This window comes from Nematostella vectensis, chromosome 8, assembly GCF_932526225.1.
Source record: "Nematostella vectensis chromosome 8, jaNemVect1.1, whole genome shotgun sequence".
Taxonomy (NCBI): domain Eukaryota; kingdom Metazoa; phylum Cnidaria; class Anthozoa; order Actiniaria; family Edwardsiidae; genus Nematostella; species Nematostella vectensis.
Window position 1 is genome coordinate 11,733,021 of NC_064041.1, and position 19,880 is coordinate 11,752,900.

The window sequence follows — 19,880 nt, forward strand, 5'->3', positions numbered from 1 at the left end:
TGTACCATCGCGTGGTCGCGAATTCTCCTCCAGTCAAACCAAAACATGGTGCAACCGCCTCGCAGAAAATGCACGATATATCTCGACTTTAAAGTTTGCAGTTTAGTAATGCAACAAACACCATGAAAGCTTAATATTTTTTTCAAATTAGGCGTATTTTTATGAGGATTGAGGGTGATGTTTGGGGGCAGGCGGACTATAATTTTTGTGCTTTTGTCGCTCGGAGCAAGCACATTGCTTTGGGTGAGCGCGGCTTATTTCCGAAGAAAACGAAGACAGCGACTTTCACTAAATTCCTCCAAAGATGATGGACAAGGAAACAAAATTTCCGGTAAGGAATATAAGATTTGAAAATCTGACGCTAATTATTGGGTTTGGATAGCATCCAACCAAATACAGCTTTACCTTCGCCGCGGTTACAGGTGAAAATGGTTGTCCAAAATAAACCGCAAATATCTGCCTCAAAATAACTGCGAAACCATTTCTTTGTTTTAAATAATGGCTGCATTTATTTAATTGAGCGATTATTTTCTTGGTTGAGGATGTTTTTATTCATTTGAATTGAAATTGTTTGCGTGACGCCAAATCCCCCTGGAAACATCCCATACATTGTCTTTTTTATATTCAAAACAAAGTTAATCCTAGTTTGAAATAGTTATGATTTATAGAATATTTAGTGAGATATTCATACTGGTCCTGCAGATTCATTCCAATATTATGTCTGTAAAGTGTTTGAAATATTATCAACAGTCCTTGAAAATCCTTGAAAACTATTACTGGAAGAAACAAATATTAACTAAGCTTACTTAGTATGATGAATATTGTGAATTTTTACGATAATGCCAGTCATGAACAAATGGAACAACCCGTCCTCTCGTTCTATTTTTCCGCTGCTGTATGATTGGGCAAAGAAAAAATCATATTGTAGGGTTGTCTTCGTAAGAAAAACACTTTATTCTGACAAGTCTAAGCTTTTTCTTTATCCTTCCTACTTTAGCATTCTATTCCAAACTCTTCCAATTTTTCTATGAAGTCCTACTTTTCTATTTTTGCATTGAATCCTACTTTTCCACTTTTGCAGAAGTCCTGCTTTTTCCCTTCTTGCATTGCATTCCTATTTTTCCACTTTTGAGTTCCATTCCTAATTTCCCACTTTTTGGATTGAAGTCTTACTTTTCCAATTTCACATTTTTTTACTTTTCCACTTTTTCATTGTATTTCGACATTTCACTTTTTTGATTGAAGTCCTACGTTGCCACTTTCACATTTTACTTTTTCACTTTTGCATTGTATTCTTCTTTTCCACTTTTGAGTTTTATTTCCACTTTTCCATTTTTTGCATTGTACTTCTACTTTTCACTGAAGCATTGTATTACTACTTTTTACCTTTGCATTGAATTCCTTTTTAACAATATTATTTTCCTTGGTCTACAGGTCGAGGGTCAAAATCTCGCTCAGCTAACTTGGATGCCATCGAAAGGTTACGTGCCGGGAGTGCTCTTACTCGTGCATCTTGTCTTGAAAGTTCAAAATTTGCCACAGGTCTGTTATGTCTTTGCTGCCCTTTTTTTGCAATACAGTACATTTCCTGTGTAAATCGACTTTTGGATACCAGATCTGGGGTACTGGAATCTCCATACTAGTCCAACCCTATGACAAATTTATTAATGACATTATTCCCTTCCATTGTTGTATCTCTTTCTTTAATACGCTCCAGTGCATTTTATTGTTATAGACAATGCCACTGATAAATTTGTTAGTGAATTGGAGAACCCTGGGTGAGGGTGTTTGGGGTGTAAGAGCACACTGTCCTCCCACCCATATACATGCTCCCATGCCAAACAATTGAATGAGTATTTTCCCCTGCTGTATTTATTCTGTAGATGACGGTAAGCTGTCTGAGGATAGTGGTGCAGTGGATCTGCAGTGTTCCAGTGAGGATGAACAGCTTATTCAGCATCTCATCACAAAAGGTAGAGCCTCACTTAATTATTAATTATTGACCATTTGCCTTCAGTTGTTCATCTGCAAAAAGGCAGAGTAATAAACCTTACATTCCTTACCAAATAGCCCAGAGTTATAGCACAGGGGAACCTCTCAATACTGTCAATCACATTTAAGTGCATCAGGGTACTGCATTCACTCACAGAACAGCAAAATTGCATTTGGACAACAGTTCTTGCCAATGAGAGTTATTTCCTTGGTGTCTTCTATTAATAGAGTACCTACTCTACTGTACATATAGCTTCCATGGGTTATCCATTCACTACTCAGGGATCTTTAAATCGTACTGTAAACAACAGGAACGCAAGAGTAGTGCAAGTCACCACAAAGATCTGATAAACATGAACTTCAAGGTCATGCATTAGATTAAGTAAAAACAACTTTTTGGATTATAATAGATCAATTTTTATAGCCCTTATTCATTTCAAGCACATTGACGGTTTGGCATTTATGTATTGTTGTAAATCAGCAATGGGGACACTCTTTATGCAAACCTCTCTCCAATGATACCCACTGTTTATATATGCCTCTCTTTATGCAAACCTCTCTCCAATGATCCCCACTGTTTATATATGCCTCTCTTTATGCAAACCTCTCTCCAATGATCCCCTCTGTTTATATATGCCTATCTTTATGCAAACCTCTCTCCAATGATCCCCACTGTTTATATATGCCTCTCTTTATGCAAACCTCTCTCCAATAATCCCCACTGTTTATATATGCCTCTCTTTATGCAAACCTCTCTCCAATGATCCCCACTGTTTATATATACCTCTCTTTATGCAAACCTCTCTCCAATGATCCCCACTGTTTATATATATGCCTTATTTGTCTTTATCTGTCCGCCATACAGGAGTAAAGGATTTTGAAGCAGCTGTAGAGCACTGGAACACGGCGGCAGACCACATTATACAGCAGCAGCAAGCATCCACAATAGTCGACGGAGAAATCCAAATTCATGAGAAAACACATCAGGAAATTACCCTTAGTACACTGCTCAGTAACGCCCAGCGGCTGCGTATGGCTATTGTTCTACAAGGCTTGGCCCCTAATGAGGCCTTTGCCATCACACCCCAGCGAGTCATGGGATGGGTAGAGGAGGAGACGTTCCAGGCTGAAGAGGGGAACCCTGATGCCGACTCCGATGCTGATTCATTTGTTTCTGCATCAGAATCTGCTGCCCTTGAGGTAGATTAAAATATAAACATATATGTAATATGAACTAATAATACTGTAGACAGCCTTTTTAAGTGACTGAAGAACATCCAAAGACAGTACATACAGTATGTACTGTAAAAAAAAAAAATGGGAAAAGCCAGTTATTAATAAGCACTATTAGCCTTCTGAATATTTGAGGTAGTTTGGGTGCTGAAGGTTTCTTTTTCCTTGTCTGTACAAAACAAAAATAATATAATTATTCAAACCTCCAAAGGAGGCAGCTCGTTGAACTGATAGCCGGAGGGTTTTGAGGGGGCTGACAATACATACTAGGAATGGATGCTACTAGGGCACAGTCATAGTAGGTACTGTATCATGTGAAAAAAGGATATACAGTACTTGATAGTCCTTCATTGAGAAATGGCCTTGTGCACCCCTTCCCCCAAGGTTAATGTCTGCGTACAAGGGATCTCATTCGCTTGATTTTAACAAGCGCCTGCCGACATGACGGAAAAACATGACGTGATGCTTCAAATAAGCCCATTTCACATCAATATAAGGCTGCGAATTTCTCTGAGTACTTAGTAACCTATAGCAAACAAAATATCAAGTGTGACTTTTTTTAAATTGATGCGCCTTTTTTAAAGTGTCATTAAAATTTGAGCTTTTCATCCCTGAGCTGATACACAGGGCAATGTTGTCAAGGAAAAATTATCTTAAAAAGCCAAAATCTGGTTATGTGCACTTCTGCCTCACGTTATTTGTGTTTTGAAAATCAGTAGGAACCTATAGCCATTGTAAGAAATTGTGTCTTCTCTCTCTATCTGGAATTGCGTGTTTTCCAGGTTTTTCCATAATGTCGCGCCTGCCGTGATAAATTGAGTTGTGTCCCATGATAAAGATGACAATGAGAAATGTGTGATTTTACAGTATGATGACCTTATTGATGACAAGTTTATTCGAGAATCAGAACAGTTAAGGATGTTCAGACAAACCATAATCAAAGCTGCAGGCAGCCACAGGTGGGTCTAATTTATATATTTCAGGGGATACTCTATATATTTCAGGGGATACTCTATATATTTCAGGGGGTACTCCATATATTTCAGGGGCAAAATCACACTTCAACACTCCCATCCTTGCTGCTACCCAGATGTACCATGTATTTTTGCGGGGTAACAACTTAACCTGATATTTTGAGAATACTGTAGAAAAATAGAAAACCTTGTGGGTGTCTTGGGATTTGACGTTTTACCACTCACTATGAAATAGTTCCTATTAGAAACAAGAAACAGACGGGTAATGTAATGAAACTCTATTCTATTGAACTCATAATTCCGGTATGTGCAGAAGGTTGTAGTTCTGAAATTTGACCTTGGGAGAGTGTTAAAAGTCTCAATGATTTTGTGGGTTTAGAATTCAAGGTCAAGTAAAGTATTTTTTGGGTAATCAGCCTGACAGTGTAGCATAACAAATAAAGTTACTTAGAGTATTTAATGTGTTCTGCATGATCTTTTAACTAGATCTTTAAAATTGATTAACTTAATTTGGTAAGAATATATTCATTTTGTAACAAATTTATAAAAAGACGCTAATAAGATGATTGTGTTTTTAGCCACTTGGAGTTGTATGTGACAGGGCTGGAGCACTATGCAAGGTGTGACGTTGAGTGCAGGAAAATGAGGTAAGGCGTCTGTCTGTCTCTTTGTTATTGGGCAACAAGTTCCAGACAGAGATGGTTTGTTTCTCCAGCAAGCCACCCAAACATTGGTCTTTCTCCTCCCCTCATGCCAGTCCACTGTATGACTCTATGTATTTGTCCGTCTCTTCGTTATTGGCACCAAGTTCAAGACAAAGATGGTTTGTTTCTCCAACAAGCCACCCAAACATTGGTCTTTTTCCTCCCCTCATGCCAGTCCACTGTATGACTCTGTGTATTTGTCTGTCTCTTCGTTATTGGGCACCAAGTTCCAGACAGAGATGGTTTGTTTCTCCAGCAAGCCACCCAAACATTGGTCTTTCTGCTTCGCTGCATACCTTTCCACTGTGTGACTCTGTGTATTTGTCTGTCTCTTTGTTATTGGACACCAAGATCCAAACAGAGATAATTTGTTTCAGTCCACTGTATGACTCTGTGTATTTGTCCGTCTCTTCGTTATTGGCACCAAGTTCCAGACAGAGATGGTTTGTTTCTCCAACAAGCCACCCAAACATTGGTCTCTCTGCCTCGCTGCACGCCTGTCCACTGTGTGACTCTGTGTATTTGTCAGTCTCTTTATTGATTCACATTATCTGTCTTGTACACTGTTGTCTTCCATAATCACTCAAACTGTACTCAACTTTGTTTTATAGGACTGCTGAAGTGGGTTGTGATAGTGACATGGAGTTTCTTGCCAAGGTCTATTGCCTGAGACAAGCATCTGAGGTAATGTATGTAACAGGACATGGCTGTGCCATAATCATCTTTCACATCCTGACACTCATTACACATAACACAATACTCATTACACAAACAAATATAAAATAATAAAGCACCCAATCTTGATTCTTTTAACATAAGCATTAAATCATTGCCATTGTCATCATATTCAAAACTTTCCTTCCTCAGTCGTCATCAATTGTCTATATCAACATTACCATCAGTATAATTCTTGTTGTGGCATAATTATTGTCAATCATTTTTTATCCATGGATCTTTAAAATACAGTAGGTGTAATAAACTTACACATACATACAGTAGCACTCATATGATATCAGATCACCCACACGATTCAATGATTGCAATATTTGAATTGTCACATGTGTCTATTTTAGCTTGCCTTTTCCTCAAGAGACAACTGCACATGGTTTGCAAACAGTGGTCGCTTTCTTCTATCATCCATTATCAGAATAGCAGGAAAGGTCAGCTCTTAAATGCTTATACTTTTAAATTATTAATTTTACAAGAAACAGCCTTCACTTCAGTATGATTTATCATCTTGTAGACAATAGGATGTACTGGGATACATAAAAGTTTAAGGAATTATTGTTTTGAGTTACAGTAACGTTTTGTACAGTAGATATGCAATGTTAGCTCAATCAGGCAGTTTTAAAATATTTTGACTACGTTAAAAATGGACGAGTTGTAAAGGTGCGCATTTATTCAAGAGTCCTGCAGTTAAAAATCCAATCATATCAAATTTGAAGAAACACTAGCATTCAACACTAATGTATCATGAACAGATATCACATTTGAAAATGCTCTAACATTTTTCACACAAACTTGTCGTACTCTATGGTTTTCAGAACCCAACAGACTTCATCGCAGCATTTGATGAGCTGCTGGAGTACTGTGCTGCACCTGAGAACTTGTCCCAAATTGAGGAAGAGCTGCAGACAAGGGGGGTGAGTATACAACTTGTTGGTGCATATGTACATGTAACGACATGGGGGAAGGGGTGTGACATGTATTGTGTGTCATTGACAATGTCACCAGCTTACTGCAGGCTGATTACATAACAATATCCAACGAATTGTAATTGAAAACACGAAAAATATTTCAGAATTGTAAAAGCAGTATGTCTATGCAAGTTTCTTTGAGGATGTGACTGATAATTTAGAGCAGATGGTCTGTTAAATAGCGCGGATTCTAATAGATTCCATTGTCTCTTGTTGGTGAGGTTTCCTGCAGCCCTCCGGTAGTGGACTGTTCACAGGCCAACGACATGGGGGTGTAAAGCGTGACCACGCCAAAAACAAAAGAGTTGACTTACTTAAAAAATTACATTAAGGCGCACAAAGTATAACATTATAAAGGCTAGCGAACCCCTATTTGACCATCAGAATGGGAACAATGCCTACTAGAATATCTCATGCCTACTAGTCCCAGGCATTTTTATACAAGTTTGTGATTAGTTTTCCTGTGGTTGGTTATAAAAGCAAAGGAAACCATCTCTATCTCTCTCTGGGCTGCCTTTCTCCACCCCCCCACCCCCTCCTTGCCTCACGATAAAACACAGGGATCCTGATAAGAACATCAGGAATAAGTCTTGCTCTTGTTGCCAGGTGCCAATGCTGTCTTTCTATGATGTCATCCTTGACTACGTGCTGCTTGATGCGTTTGATGACTTGGCCACGCCCCCGTACTCTGTTGCCACAGCGATACAGAACCGTTGGTTATCTGCTAGTATAAAAGAAACGGTAAGTTTGGTTATTAAATTTAGGGTGTGTGTTACTACAACCCAAGTTCAGAGAAAATATAATAAATTAAAATAATAGCGGAGCCAGCGCGGCTGCAGGCCGCGCGCGGAGCTCCATAGGTTTGGTCATAAACTACAGTAGGCGACTCAAAATTTGTAGTCAACGACGTCATGTCACACGCTGTCAGCTATCTGTACCACTCACGTGACCAGCTCATGCAACCAGGCCAGCTAATTGATTGATCACTCTAAACCAATGACAGACTGGCTCCGACAGGAACTGGGGGGTGGGGAGGGGGGCTTGGAAAGCCGGGGGGGGGGGGGGCTAAGCCTATTCTGACTTTCGACATCAAACGATCAATGGAACACAAGCTGGCAGGGAAGAATTGACAAAAAAAGTGTTTAATAGAGAAAATGCAACTAACTATCCAGACAAATGGCCGTATGAAGATAAGAATTTGAAGGATACATCTGTCTACTGCTTTGTAGGAACTGCTTTGTTCTTACAAGCTTGGAATATCGGCTCGACTTCTTTACCTGGTGCGGTGGTTGAAAACTTTATAGTTTAAGGAAAAGGCTACAAAACCAGCATCATCATCAGGGAATTGTCGAGGCTCTGCACTTCTATTCTCATTATGATGTTACAGAGCAAAAATCAAAAAATAAAAGCTTTATTTATGATAGCTAAAATACGGAATTGTACTCCTATACGAGCGAACACCACAAGGCAAACAACATGGACAGTCAAGGTGAGTTTCAATTGAAAATAGTGTGAATAGAATATATGAATCAAAACGTAACTCCTGTCATATTCCTTTTAAGTGTAATTCTTTTTGTTTGCCAATTTTTTTTATAATAATCCTCAAACAAAACGATTTTCGTCGTTTTACAACTTCTCTGATTTTCCCGGTGTCACTATTCAATCATCTTGCTGCCACTGTGTTTTTAATTGGCTGAGAGATCAATTTCTTGAACGCTGATTGGATGCTTTTTTGGCGCTGTTCTGTTATAATCGTAAAAGAAACTTTGCCTCAATACAAATAAGAAAAATACATCTACAAATCAAGACTTATCTATCTAGCTCAGGTAAGAACGACCTTGATGACTCATGTATACACAGTTGTGTTGGTAAAACTATGCATCATTAAGCTTATTTAATTGAGAATTCATTTGCTATTTATTGGCAAAAGTGTGAGGAAAACAAAAAGCATTTCGAAATCATCCTTGAAAAGTCTTTCTCTTTTCTTTATCTCCTGTCTATGCTGTTTTTTTTTTGTCCCAAAGTTTATGTTAAATACACAAAACGTCAAAATGTCTTTCTTTCTTTCTTATATAAAGTCAATATTGATCTGTTGTCTGTTTCTGTTTGGTAAGGATACTAATCTAATCAATCTTCTAATCATCTAATCAATAGTTTTCCTCTATGTTTATTCGACTCATGTTTTTAGAAAATTAGAAAATTGAAATAACAACGAACGATTTTTTTCTGATTCAGGTGAACTGTTAATACCCAAAAGCCACGATGTGAGACTGAATGAAGACATGGATGATGAGCAGCATATTAACCAAATTATTTAGCTTTCCTTTCTCCCCTTTAAAATATGTTTTTCCTTTTCAATCAATCTGCATTCTTCCCCTAAGAAAAATATTTTTGATGTTTGGTTGATATTGCCCTAAAATTTTAGCAACTTAAATGAACAAAACTGATTTCTTTTTCCTTTTTAAGGGGGGGGGGGGGGGGTTGTCCCAAGTGCTATGCTCTGTTCATTCTTTTGTGGGATTCAAGCTACTTATGAGTAGCAATAATTTGATTCACTATTTAGCATCCTTTGTGCATTTAAGATATTATAAAATAGATACATTCAAGTTTATTCAGAACCTACATTTCTGCGTCTGCGTAAAATTGCTGTTTACCATTCCCATTTACTCAAAAAGACTCCCATAAAAATAGAAGGGGATGATCAATCTCAACCCTAAGGGATAACACTTCGGGTGTGGTCAGTAATTCCTACCCCCATAAGGTAGCACATTAGGTGCGGTCAAGCAATTTCTTTCTCTAAGCATTTTGAACACTCCCTAAGGAAAAGCAGTTAGCATAATTTCTTACCCTTAAGATAGGACAAAGAACCCCATCTGACTATTTTAGGAGGAGCCCTCCCCCTCCTTAATGGATGCTGTCAAATGTGATTTCTCTTTTCTTATCTATGCTAACTTTGTCTGGGGTTTTAATTGGGAGGTTAACATTTAAGAATGATATAACTGTGCTGTTAGACTGAAGTAGGAAAAGGATAGGGAATTGTAATATTTGTATTTACAAAGATTTGTAGTTGCATCTTCCAGCAATTTGGTACCTGTACCTGTACTGTATTTCAAAAATGGTTTAAAATTTTTCATAGGTATTTTTGGGCGCAAAATGTTGGGCTCTCTTGCCGCAAACATCTACTGAAGTCTCTTGATCTTCTAAGCTGTACTCAACAAAAAAACTGAGTAATGATGTACATGGCAAGGCACATATATGTTAGATTATTTGATTATAGAAATGTAAAATAGGAAATATCTCTTCAGTATCAGTTTTCTAACAAATGAAGCTACACAGAGCACTGTTAATAAATAAAACTAAAATTTCAGCAATAATTTTTTTTGTTAAGCTACCAAAGAAGTGGTGATTGGGAGAAGGTCCAGCATTTCATTACGGTGGGAGATAAAATAAAATCCAGCTTGTACCGAGCATTTTATAATGTTACTTGCAGGCACTTACGACTGCTATCTGGGGTGTACTGAAAGCCAAGGCATCCTATCTTAAGGTAACAGACTACAAACTGTTGTTCGAACGACCTGTTATGCATTTCATTCTATTTTCATTATCTGATGAATATAGTAAATTTAAAAGACAACTTTCGATGGAATGGGGACCATCTGTCAAGATTTTGGTTTGGATCTCAGACCTAAGGTTTCAGTTATCTTAAAAGTGGTCTATTAAATGAAAAAAAAAAAAAAAAGAAAACCAACCAGAGAAAAAAGGACAAGATTTGTAGTTTGTAGTACAAGTTTGTATACACCTATTTCATGGAGAATGCATGTATCGTAACACACAGTGGCTCAATGTTAATAATCACATAAACAAGAAACGTGAATAAAAACTAATCCAGGTTTGGTAAGTTCTACAGTAGCATTCTTGTTTATGGTTTTGTAAACATTCACATGGCTTACAGTGACCAGGATTCAGACATTTATACGTCATCCATGTATCAGGTAGGGCTGGGAGGGTTACGACACAGGGATGCGTACCCCTCGCTAACGTGACTGCCTACAGTTTCAGTTTCAGTTTAATCTTTGTTTATCAAGGGTAGCATATTTAACCGAATATTCAGTTTTCTAACATATGGCTCTCGGTTAGTAAGCACTGTCACTGGGGGTGGTCACTGCCAGAGGGTTTATTGCGTCCCCAGTGGTTCTTTTTCGTCCCTTCGGTTCAGGTTAGTGTAGTGCAGCTTGAAGAGACGGGATCTCTGGTTTAGTGTCCTTATCCGAGACGACTGGAAACACGGGAGAATAACTTCAACTCACTTGTGACACAAATTCGAATCAAGGCAGGAACCCGGAAAAATCCCCAGTTTGAGTCAGGATTCGAACCTGGGCCACAGCGTTGAGAGGCCGTTATCTAATGTTTGTTCACCTGTCTCTAGGATCAATTCGGGTACATGGCCCACTTTTACGTCGTCTCGCAGTACATCCTTCCCGTACTAGCATGGGGGTTCCTCGGACCTGATAACGAGCTGAGAGGACTCTGTGAATACTTCAAGGTGAGGGACATAGGAAAGGAAAGGCTTCAAGCCTTGTGGAGTATTGGAAAGGTTGTGCATAAGTCAATTTTTGTTTTAAGGTTCCTGAAATATTACTGAAATAATGTATTTGTTACCGCTAATAAGGTGCCTTAGTGGGTTTGAAGGTCACCAATTCAAAAATATATGGCAGAGGTAAATCTGCTGTTAAAGGGTAAGCTCCTCCCACCCCCGTGCTCGAATTTGCAATTATAATCAGAAAACTTCCACACTAGCAATCACAAATTATAAGTCTCCTGTAAAATTGCTTATCTCTGAGCCTCAGTCGGCTGGAATAAAACAATTTTTTTTGCAATGTAACAATACAGTTGTGTTGAGAGATTGATAAATTAGTAATTTGCTGTCCACTTACGTTTTCGGTGTAAAATTTTATATTTTGCGCTATCCAAAATCTAACGCACATTCATAAATTATTATCGCGCTGTGATGAAAATGCTCGTATTTTAGAGCGCACACAGCTTGGTATAGTATTATTTTACAATAAATAGAAACATTTTAGGTGGACAACTCTAGGAATGATATTTGATTTGGTTTGGAATATGAAATTTGAATTTAGCGCTCAGAGCAATTGTCCTGACATGTTGACTCATTGACGGCTGATTGATAACTGATTGTTTTTGAGCCTGGGAGTGGGAGGAGCTTTCCCTTTTATAGCGGAACTTCGTGTTCAAGGTTTGAGTGTAATGTATAGCTATGTCTGGTTCCAGGGTCAAATGCTTGGTTACATCCGGGACGTGTTTAGCTTCCGAACTGCAGACTACAGCTCAGTAAAAACTCTTTCCCATTCCATCATCACCCTGGCTCGGCAGCGAAGTGAAGTTTTAACAAAGCGATTGGAACTAGCTCTTCCTGAAGATCAGTTGCCTTCTGAGCTCTTCAATGTCTACTGATTAGTACTGAAAGAGGAGTTACCAAAAATGCTCGGCTACCCAGGGGCCGGGTTCCTAGAAAGCAGGTTAGCGCTAACCCAGGGATAAATACGGCTATCTTGACATTTGATTGGATAAAAAGAGCATTCATCCCTCGGCTAGCATTAGCTACTTTCTAGGAACCCGGCCCAGGGCGCGAATTTATTTTTAGAGTTGTCGTGGGCGCTAATGCCTGGTGCACACTAGTTACATAACGACATGGGCACGCACTCTTATCTTCGTATGTAAGTGTGAATGGTTCGACATTTTGACATAAACCCGACATAAGAGAAAAAACATGTTTTTTCTCTTATGTCATTATGTCGGGCTTAACAGAGTGTGCGCGCCTGTGTTGTTACGTAGTTATGTCACTAGTGTGCCCTAGGCATTAGCATCCACCCATGTTATGTCTGATGCACACTAGCAACACAACAACATGGGCGCGCGCACTCTTATCTTCGTATGTTCAAGTGTGAATGGTTCGACATTTTGACATAAACCGGACATAACGACATGGACTTAACGACATAAGAGTTTTTTTTTTCTTTTATGTCATTATGTCGGGCTAAACAGAGTGCGCGCGCCCATGTCGTTATGTCACTAGTGTGCATTAGGCATCAGTCGAAGCGGGGGCGTTACATATCTCAAAACTCTATTGAATATATGCCATGCCTTTATTTCTGCACTAAAGTAAGAAAAATGAAAAAACGCAGTTCGAGTTAAATCATCGAACAGTTAGTAACTGAACACTTTTTAGTCTAAAAAAAGAGTAACATGGGCGTGGATGCTAATGCCTAATGCACACTAGTGACATAACGACATGGGCGCGCGCACTCTTTTAAGCCCGACATAACAACATGGACATAATGACATAAAAGAAAAAACGTCTTTTTTCTCTTATGTCGTTATGTTGGGCTTATGTCGAACCATTCACACTTGAACATATAAACATAAGGGTGCACGCGCCTATGTCATTATGTTACTAGTGTGAACAAGGCATAAAAGCCTTACGTTCGGTCATTTTCTTTGAATGCGGTCAGTTCACCGACAACCCTAGTCGTTTCGAGACGTTTTATTGCTACAAACATGATGTATAACTCTCCTATACTAGACAAGTTATATTCTGGGCTGATATGTTTCTAGTTCGGAGTGGGTATTGGGAGATTGGCACTAAAATTGTTTTAAAATAAGCAAATGTTTTGTGGATTCTTCAGCAACCAAAAATGGACATTTTGAATATAAAATCACTTATATTTATCATTTTTAAAGTACTTGCAGAAATTTAGCATATTTAAAATTTTCTTTTTTAGAAGGGGCTGAAAAGGTAATTTAAACTCTGCCTTCTTGACCTATTGTTAGGTCTTCTTTCGACGTCTGCCCTATTTCTAAATAATCAAATTTTTAAAAAATAATATAACTACGTTTTATAAAACTGCAAAAGAAATATGACGTGAAAAGAACAATTTCACCTCGAAACAGATAACATAAAATATAATAGACAAATAAATATACGTCTCTTACTATCATGGGAGTGTCAGGGTTTTTGAGCAAGACCACCTCAATGAACACGCCCGAATCGTCTCGTCGTTGAATTACTTGCAGTTGGCTACCATCATTCAAACGGGAATACATTTGGCGCTTTAAGATTGCTCAGTTAAGCAAAAGAGTTGGCCTTCCCATGAGATGTTAATTTTGACACGTCTGTCTAGGGGTTTATTGGAAGACTGGATTACTCATGAGCTTTTACTCTTGACAGCGTCTGTCTGAGGGTTTGGTAAATGACTGGGTTACCATGAGATGTCACTCTTGACACAGAGTTTGATTGTGGGTTTAGTGAAAAGGGGGACTACCCATAAGTCGATTTCTTCTGACTGAAGCTCAGTTAAAGAGTGGATTGCTCACGAAGAGGTTCTCAAGGAGAGGCTTTTTACATTTCTTGACACCCAGGGGTAACGAAGGGTCGAATCCCCATAAATGACCACGATACTAACAATATCCATAAGATTAATCTGAATTTATTACGGGCGCGATCTAGCAAATCGACAATTATTACTACATTTGATCGGAAAATCCCAGCAAATAACAGTCTTCATCTGTCACTGTCAAGACATCACAACATCCATAAGTCAGGATGTTAGGGAAACATTTGCTTAAGGTGATCAGGTGCAGCTATCTTGTGTCAATCCACAGCTTAACCTGTTACAGTCAAGACATCACAACATCCATAAGTCAGGATGTTAGGGAAACATTTGCTTAAGGTGATCAGGTGCAGCTATCTTGTGTCAATCCACAGCTTAACCTGTTACAGTCAAGACATCACAACATCCATAAGTCAGGATGTTAGGAAAACATTTGCTTAAGGTGATCAGGTGCAGCTATCTTGTCTCAATCCACAGCTTAGCCTGTTACAGTTTTATCTTTATTTAAGTTAGTATTACGTTGTTAAGTTGAGCTAATGCGCTCTGCTGGGGTCGGTAGGCGTGTGATCACTGCGGCAGTCCGGAGATTATGTCCAACAGGAATGTGTCCACGTTGTCCAGCTGGTCTAGAACCCCTGCAGAAGATTGAGATAAAGTTTTTGTGAATATAAAAGGTTAGCAACGTACCGCATATTATCACCATCTCATCATACCACCGTTATCAAAATCATCACCACATCATCATTAATATTATCACCATCACTGATACCATCAATCGTCGCCATCATTACCACAACCATCACTATAACATAAAAATACGATAAACACGTCATAACCACTATCATTATTATTACAGAAACAATAATTATTAATATCCCACCATTATTTTTAATGGTGGAAGGACCTGGCTGGCGCAATTGCCAGAGCACTGCAGTGCCGATTCCCGGTTCCCGGTTCCAGCGTGATACCTGCACTCTGGTAATTAACCATTTTAGGGTGATAAGCTTCCCAAATTTACTTAATTCTATTTAATATATAGATTTAGGCACTGCCTAAAAGCGGAGCCAGCATGACTTTTTTCAGCATAAACTTGTGTAGAACCCTCCTTCCCTGCACTTTCATTGTGCATCAGGTTAGATCAAGGCTTTGCCCTATGACCGGAAATGAATCATACGGCGGCTACCCTGGGCGCTTTCTACGCCTCTGACTCGACAAAGTAACTGCACTCTGGTAATACACCATTTTAGGGTGATAAGCTTCCCAAATTTACTTAATTCTATTTATTAGAAAAACACCATCATCATTACCATAACCAACCACCATAAATTACAAAGTACTTACCAGCGACGTCACACAGCTCCATGAAGGATTCCGCGGGAAGTAGATCCTCCTGGTAGGATGTCAGGATCTGCATAGAGATCAATGTATCATAAACCATTATAATAATATTTGGTTTGACAGTTACAGCAGGCACATGATTGTCAAAACGCATACGTCACATGAATCACATACATTTGTCCTTTCGTTAAGTGGTTCTGGTGACATGATTTTTTGGGGGGGGTTGCTTTTATGGAATGGGTTGGGTAAGGTTCATTCAAATTGCTCTCATCATTGTCGACGTGCTTAGCAATTGCTAGAGGACGGTAAATGGCAGGGAAGAAGGGAACGAAAAGGTAGTGTAAGGAGGGTTAGAGCAGGGAACAAGCAGGTAAAGGTGGGAGAAAGTAGGAGAAGAGTAAGGTCGGGTGGGAGCGGTGTAGGGCATGGTAATGTGGGATGGGAACAGGGTAAGGGGAGGCAAAGACAGGATACCGGAGGTAGGACAGACAGGGCAGAATAACCAAGAGTGGTATCGTAAGGTAACAGAGATGGGCATCAAGGGGGTACGTCATTCGCATGGGTTTGATGGGATGGCGAACCGAGGTGACCTACCTTATCGCAGCTTTTCAGGATCGTTTCGTCATTGTTGCGGATGTTCTCTGCCATCGCTTGAGGCCAGCTCGTACCGCTTGAGATCACCAGATTTTTCTATAAAACCAGAGCCAAACCAAACTATAAGCAAGGGAATCGGGGACTCTCGCCTCATTTAGATTACCAACCTTGAAGATGCTCTGGAGTTGGTCGAGGAAGAAGAAGTAGATCACCGCAGGTCGGTAGACAGTGTATGGAAGGACACTCGTGTCCGACACTCTAACAAACACGTGAACATCTCGTGAATAATATGAACTAACAAACACGTGAACAGCACATTTAATATATGAAATTGCAAACACTTGAAAAGCACGTGGACAACACATGAACTGACAAACGTGAACAATACGTGAACAGCATGTGAACTTTTACTTAAATAACATAAATAACACGAACAGTCAAGCATAATCAAAAGTACGTGAAAAGCAAATGAATCTTAAAACATGCGAATATATTAGTACATCAACTAGCGCATGTGCATACACAGGAATAGCAAGTGAACTTTTACAAGAACCAACAGAGCACATGAGCAACACGTTGACCGTTTAACGATTTCTCGCACATATCAACCAAATTGATGGTTTTGTTAATATGTGAAATTTAAGGACAGTAAAGTGTTGAGCATACTTGCTGGATCCCGCGGGAGTGCTGTGTCGGATGTGGACTGTAGCGAGTAGCCTTCGGTAGAATGCCATGCGATGCTCCTGCCACTGGTCGTACGAGTAGACAAACAGCGACAGCAGGGTGTGGTAGAACGGGCTGTCGACCTGTTTGAACAAAGAAATATGTACAATTAAAAAAGAAACTCTGTTATATCGGACACTCCAGATAGGCGAAGGGTGACAAGCAGTGTAGATTGGTAATCTAACTGATTAAACTGGACAATAAGCACAAGTTAGAAACAAAAGCATTCCAGTCCAACCCTATTGTACAGGGCCGAGGGACAAGGCGCAGAATGGGAAGTCAAACTGATTAAAGTGGGCACAAGAAAATAATAAAAGCATTCCATTCAAAATCCCTCTTGTATCGAACACTACTCTTGCTAATAGAAAAAGAGCAATGTGATCGACCTGTTTAAACGGAATAATGGACATTGTTAAAGGTAAGAAGCATTCGAGTACAGCTCTTCAATACTGGGAAATGCTCGAAGGAGCGAGCAAACAGGAAAAACAGGAAAGGATAACCGGTTGTTGACAGCCTAATTAAACGACACAATAGACGGAAATAAACATTTAACGCACCGAGCAATGCATTTCTAGAGCAATTCTGTTATATCCAGCTATGTCCTTGCGATTAAACAAAGAGCTGATACTATCGGATACTAGACTGCAACAAGATCTAAAAGTAGCGTACCTCATAACATGACTCAACAAATTTCTCGGGTGATGCCTCCAGGAACGCTTTCAGGGTTTTCTCCTCCCGGCTTCTCTGTCTGGTCCTAAAGGCAACGTAACGGAGTTTAATGTACAAAGTCATATGGTACTCCGAATGAACTATGCTCGCCATAAGGACATATAGTATCGCGTGCACTGTGTATGACATAAGCTTACCTCATCCCTACCCGCTGGACTGTGCTAACATAATGGGATACAACCATGTGCACTTATGAACTTATCCTTCCCTGCCAATTCTACCCCATTATGTTTGCTTGCATACACCTCAACTTCAATAAAAGTTCGGCGAATGGCATTAATCGAATAGCGGTTCTGCGACCGAAAGGTGTTCATGGGTAGTAATTATTTGTAAAAATAAAGGTGCTAAATAAATTCAAACGATGTCAGAATATACTAATTATATTAAATGGCTAGTACTATGTTTTATTTATATTTTTATGAATTTGAAACAAACACTTTGGGGTCCATGGGTCCTTTCGATCGTAGAACTGTCATTTGTCAATCGCCATTTGCGTTTGCACTGACAACGATTTTTGAAATAACGGGATATAACAACGTATTAATGACATAGAGTATCATGTGAATAGATTATGATTGCATAAGCTAATTCTATCCTACCCACTCTACTCACTGATCTATGCTTGCGGTATGGGATATACTCACGTATACAAGACAGATTATTACATGTAGTATGTCATTAGAGCCAATCCTATCCCAACCCACTTAACTATGCGTGTATATTCAGGGCATAATAGTATCGTGTGTAATAGTAGTATGGCATGAGCCTATACCATCCATACCCATTCTTTCCTATCACCTATCCTGCATACTCACGTATTCAGGACATAGAGTATCAAGTGCACCGCGTATGGTGTTAGAGCCAATCCCATCCCTTCTCACAGACCTATGTTTGCAGTATGGGATATACTCACGTATTCAGGACATAGAGTATCAAGTGCACCGTGTATGGTGTTAGAGCCAATCCCATCCCTTCTCACAGACCTATGTTTGCAGTATGGGATATACTCACGTATTCAGGACATAGAGTATCAAGTGCACCGTGTATGGTGTTAGAGCCAATCCCATCCCTTCTCACAGACCTATGTTTGCAGTATGGGATATACTCACGTATTCAGGACATAGACTATCACGTGTACCGCGTATGGTATTAGAGCCAATCCCATCCCTTCTCACAGACCTATACTCGCAGTATGGGATATACTCACGTATTCAGGACATAGAGTATCACGTGTACCGCGTATGGTATTAGAGCCAATCCCATCCCTTCTCACAGACGTATACTCGCAGTATGGGATATACTCACGTATTAAGGACATAGAGTATCACGTGTACCGCGTATGGTATTAGAGCCAATCCCATCCCTACTCATAGACCTATGCTTGCAGTATGGTATACTCACGTATTCAGGACATAGAGTATCATGTGCACCGCGTACGGTATAAAGTGCACGTTGCTCTGACGCCCGCCGCCGCCAGTATCGTCACTGAAGGATCTCTCGAACGCAAAGCGAGTGAGCAGCAAGCGGAGGTCGTGGACAGCCATGTAGTACGTGGGCTCCATGTGACCTGTGCACTCTTGGATGTAGCTATTGTGCCTGTTAGTACAAAAAGTCAATCAGATCAGGCGCGTACCCAGGACTTACTTAGGGGGGGGGGGGGGGAGGGCATCAAAAGTATCATCAGTATCATTTGGCAGAAAGGAGTGGTACACGCAAACCCTGCGCATCTCCTGTGTACGCGCCTGAACATACCCCTCAAAAAAGGACGTATAATGTGGGGCTACTTCGTCCGTTGCGCATCTAGCTTAAGGGGTCAAGCGTAAGTGATAAAACTCTGAGTAGTAAAATTCTTTGATTCTTTCAATAAAACAAATTGGCACATTTGCCTTTGGCCTATAAAAACTATCAATTAGAGGCTTCCCCTACGGGCGAAACGAGTATTTTTTTAGCTAGGTTACCGTCGGTTTCACTCACCGTAGTGAGAATATAGACATAAAAACAAATTATATGCATGTAATTACAAGGACACGAAATATCGCTTGGTAAACAATTCTAGGTATTATTTGAAGAATATGAATTTTCTCGCTCCCCCATAATATTTATAGTGACATCTATATGAAGTACGTTTAAGGTTATATGATGCAAACATTAGCCACAACGCGTGAAACCGACGGTTCCTAAGCTGATTTCGATGTCGATGACCACTGTCATGTCCCTTGTCAACACAACTTAGTTATCAACCTTGCTAGGCAGCTTGCGAAGGCGGACTCGGACACCAGAGGGCCCCAGATAGGCATGAGTCCGTTACATTTGGTGTTGGCATTCTGTAGCGCTGCACTCTCCCACTCATCACGACCACGGGCCAGCCTGCACAAACCATGGAGTAATAAATTAACCCTCGGTCATTAAAAAAACAGAGCTATTAGAGCAACAATAAAATGAGAAGAAAAAAAAAAAAAACCCAGAGGCACTGGATATAAATTTAGC

At 39.7% G+C, this 19,880-nt stretch overlaps 2 protein-coding genes across 3 annotated transcripts in view; one reads left to right on the forward strand and one right to left on the reverse strand.

Annotated features, from left to right (window-relative positions):
• On the forward strand, positions 1-12,378 carry LOC5515363 (mitoguardin 2). Of its 2 annotated transcripts, XM_032385011.2 has the most exons (13): positions 1-331; positions 1,435-1,542; positions 1,884-1,973; positions 2,858-3,192; positions 4,093-4,184; positions 4,778-4,846; positions 5,515-5,587; positions 5,977-6,063; positions 6,448-6,546; positions 7,207-7,341; positions 10,091-10,144; positions 11,027-11,143; positions 11,890-12,378. In XM_032385011.2, the coding sequence occupies exons 1-13, from the start codon at positions 178-180 to the stop codon at positions 12,070-12,072; spliced, it is 1,596 nt and encodes a 531-aa protein (XP_032240902.2). In that variant the 5' UTR covers positions 1-177; the 3' UTR covers positions 12,073-12,378. The 2 variants fall into 2 exon arrangements, with proteins under 2 accessions (XP_032240902.2, XP_032240903.2); XM_032385012.2 differs by lacking the exons at positions 10,091-10,144; positions 11,027-11,143; positions 11,890-12,378 and adding an exon at positions 7,830-9,951.
• Positions 12,379-14,085: 1,707 nt separating this feature from the next.
• The window catches only part of LOC5515332 (E3 ubiquitin-protein ligase UBR4), a 99,576-nt gene continuing 93,781 nt past the window's right edge, over positions 14,086-19,880 (reverse strand). Inside the window, exons 102-109 of the mRNA XM_048731809.1 lie at positions 19,635-19,760; positions 18,795-18,989; positions 17,334-17,418; positions 16,608-16,747; positions 16,109-16,199; positions 15,942-16,037; positions 15,351-15,417; positions 14,086-14,644 (exon numbers count right to left, since the gene is read on the reverse strand). Of these exons, the coding sequence (XP_048587766.1) occupies positions 14,577-14,644; positions 15,351-15,417; positions 15,942-16,037; positions 16,109-16,199; positions 16,608-16,747; positions 17,334-17,418; positions 18,795-18,989; positions 19,635-19,760 (868 nt within the window). The 3' untranslated portion in view covers positions 14,086-14,576. The remainder of the gene's footprint in view (positions 14,645-15,350; positions 15,418-15,941; positions 16,038-16,108; positions 16,200-16,607; positions 16,748-17,333; positions 17,419-18,794; positions 18,990-19,634; positions 19,761-19,880) is intronic.

Coding starts and splice junctions, on each gene's coding strand:
- LOC5515363 (XM_032385011.2), top strand. CDS start 178: ATGTTTGGGGGCAGGCGGACTATAATTTTTGTGCTTTTGTCGCTCGGA. Junction 332..1,434: donor ACAAGGAAACAAAATTTCCG/GTAAGGAATATA, acceptor CTTGGTCTACAG/GTCGAGGGTCAAAATCTCGC. Junction 6,064..6,447: donor TTATCAGAATAGCAGGAAAG/GTCAGCTCTTAA, acceptor TATGGTTTTCAG/AACCCAACAGACTTCATCGC.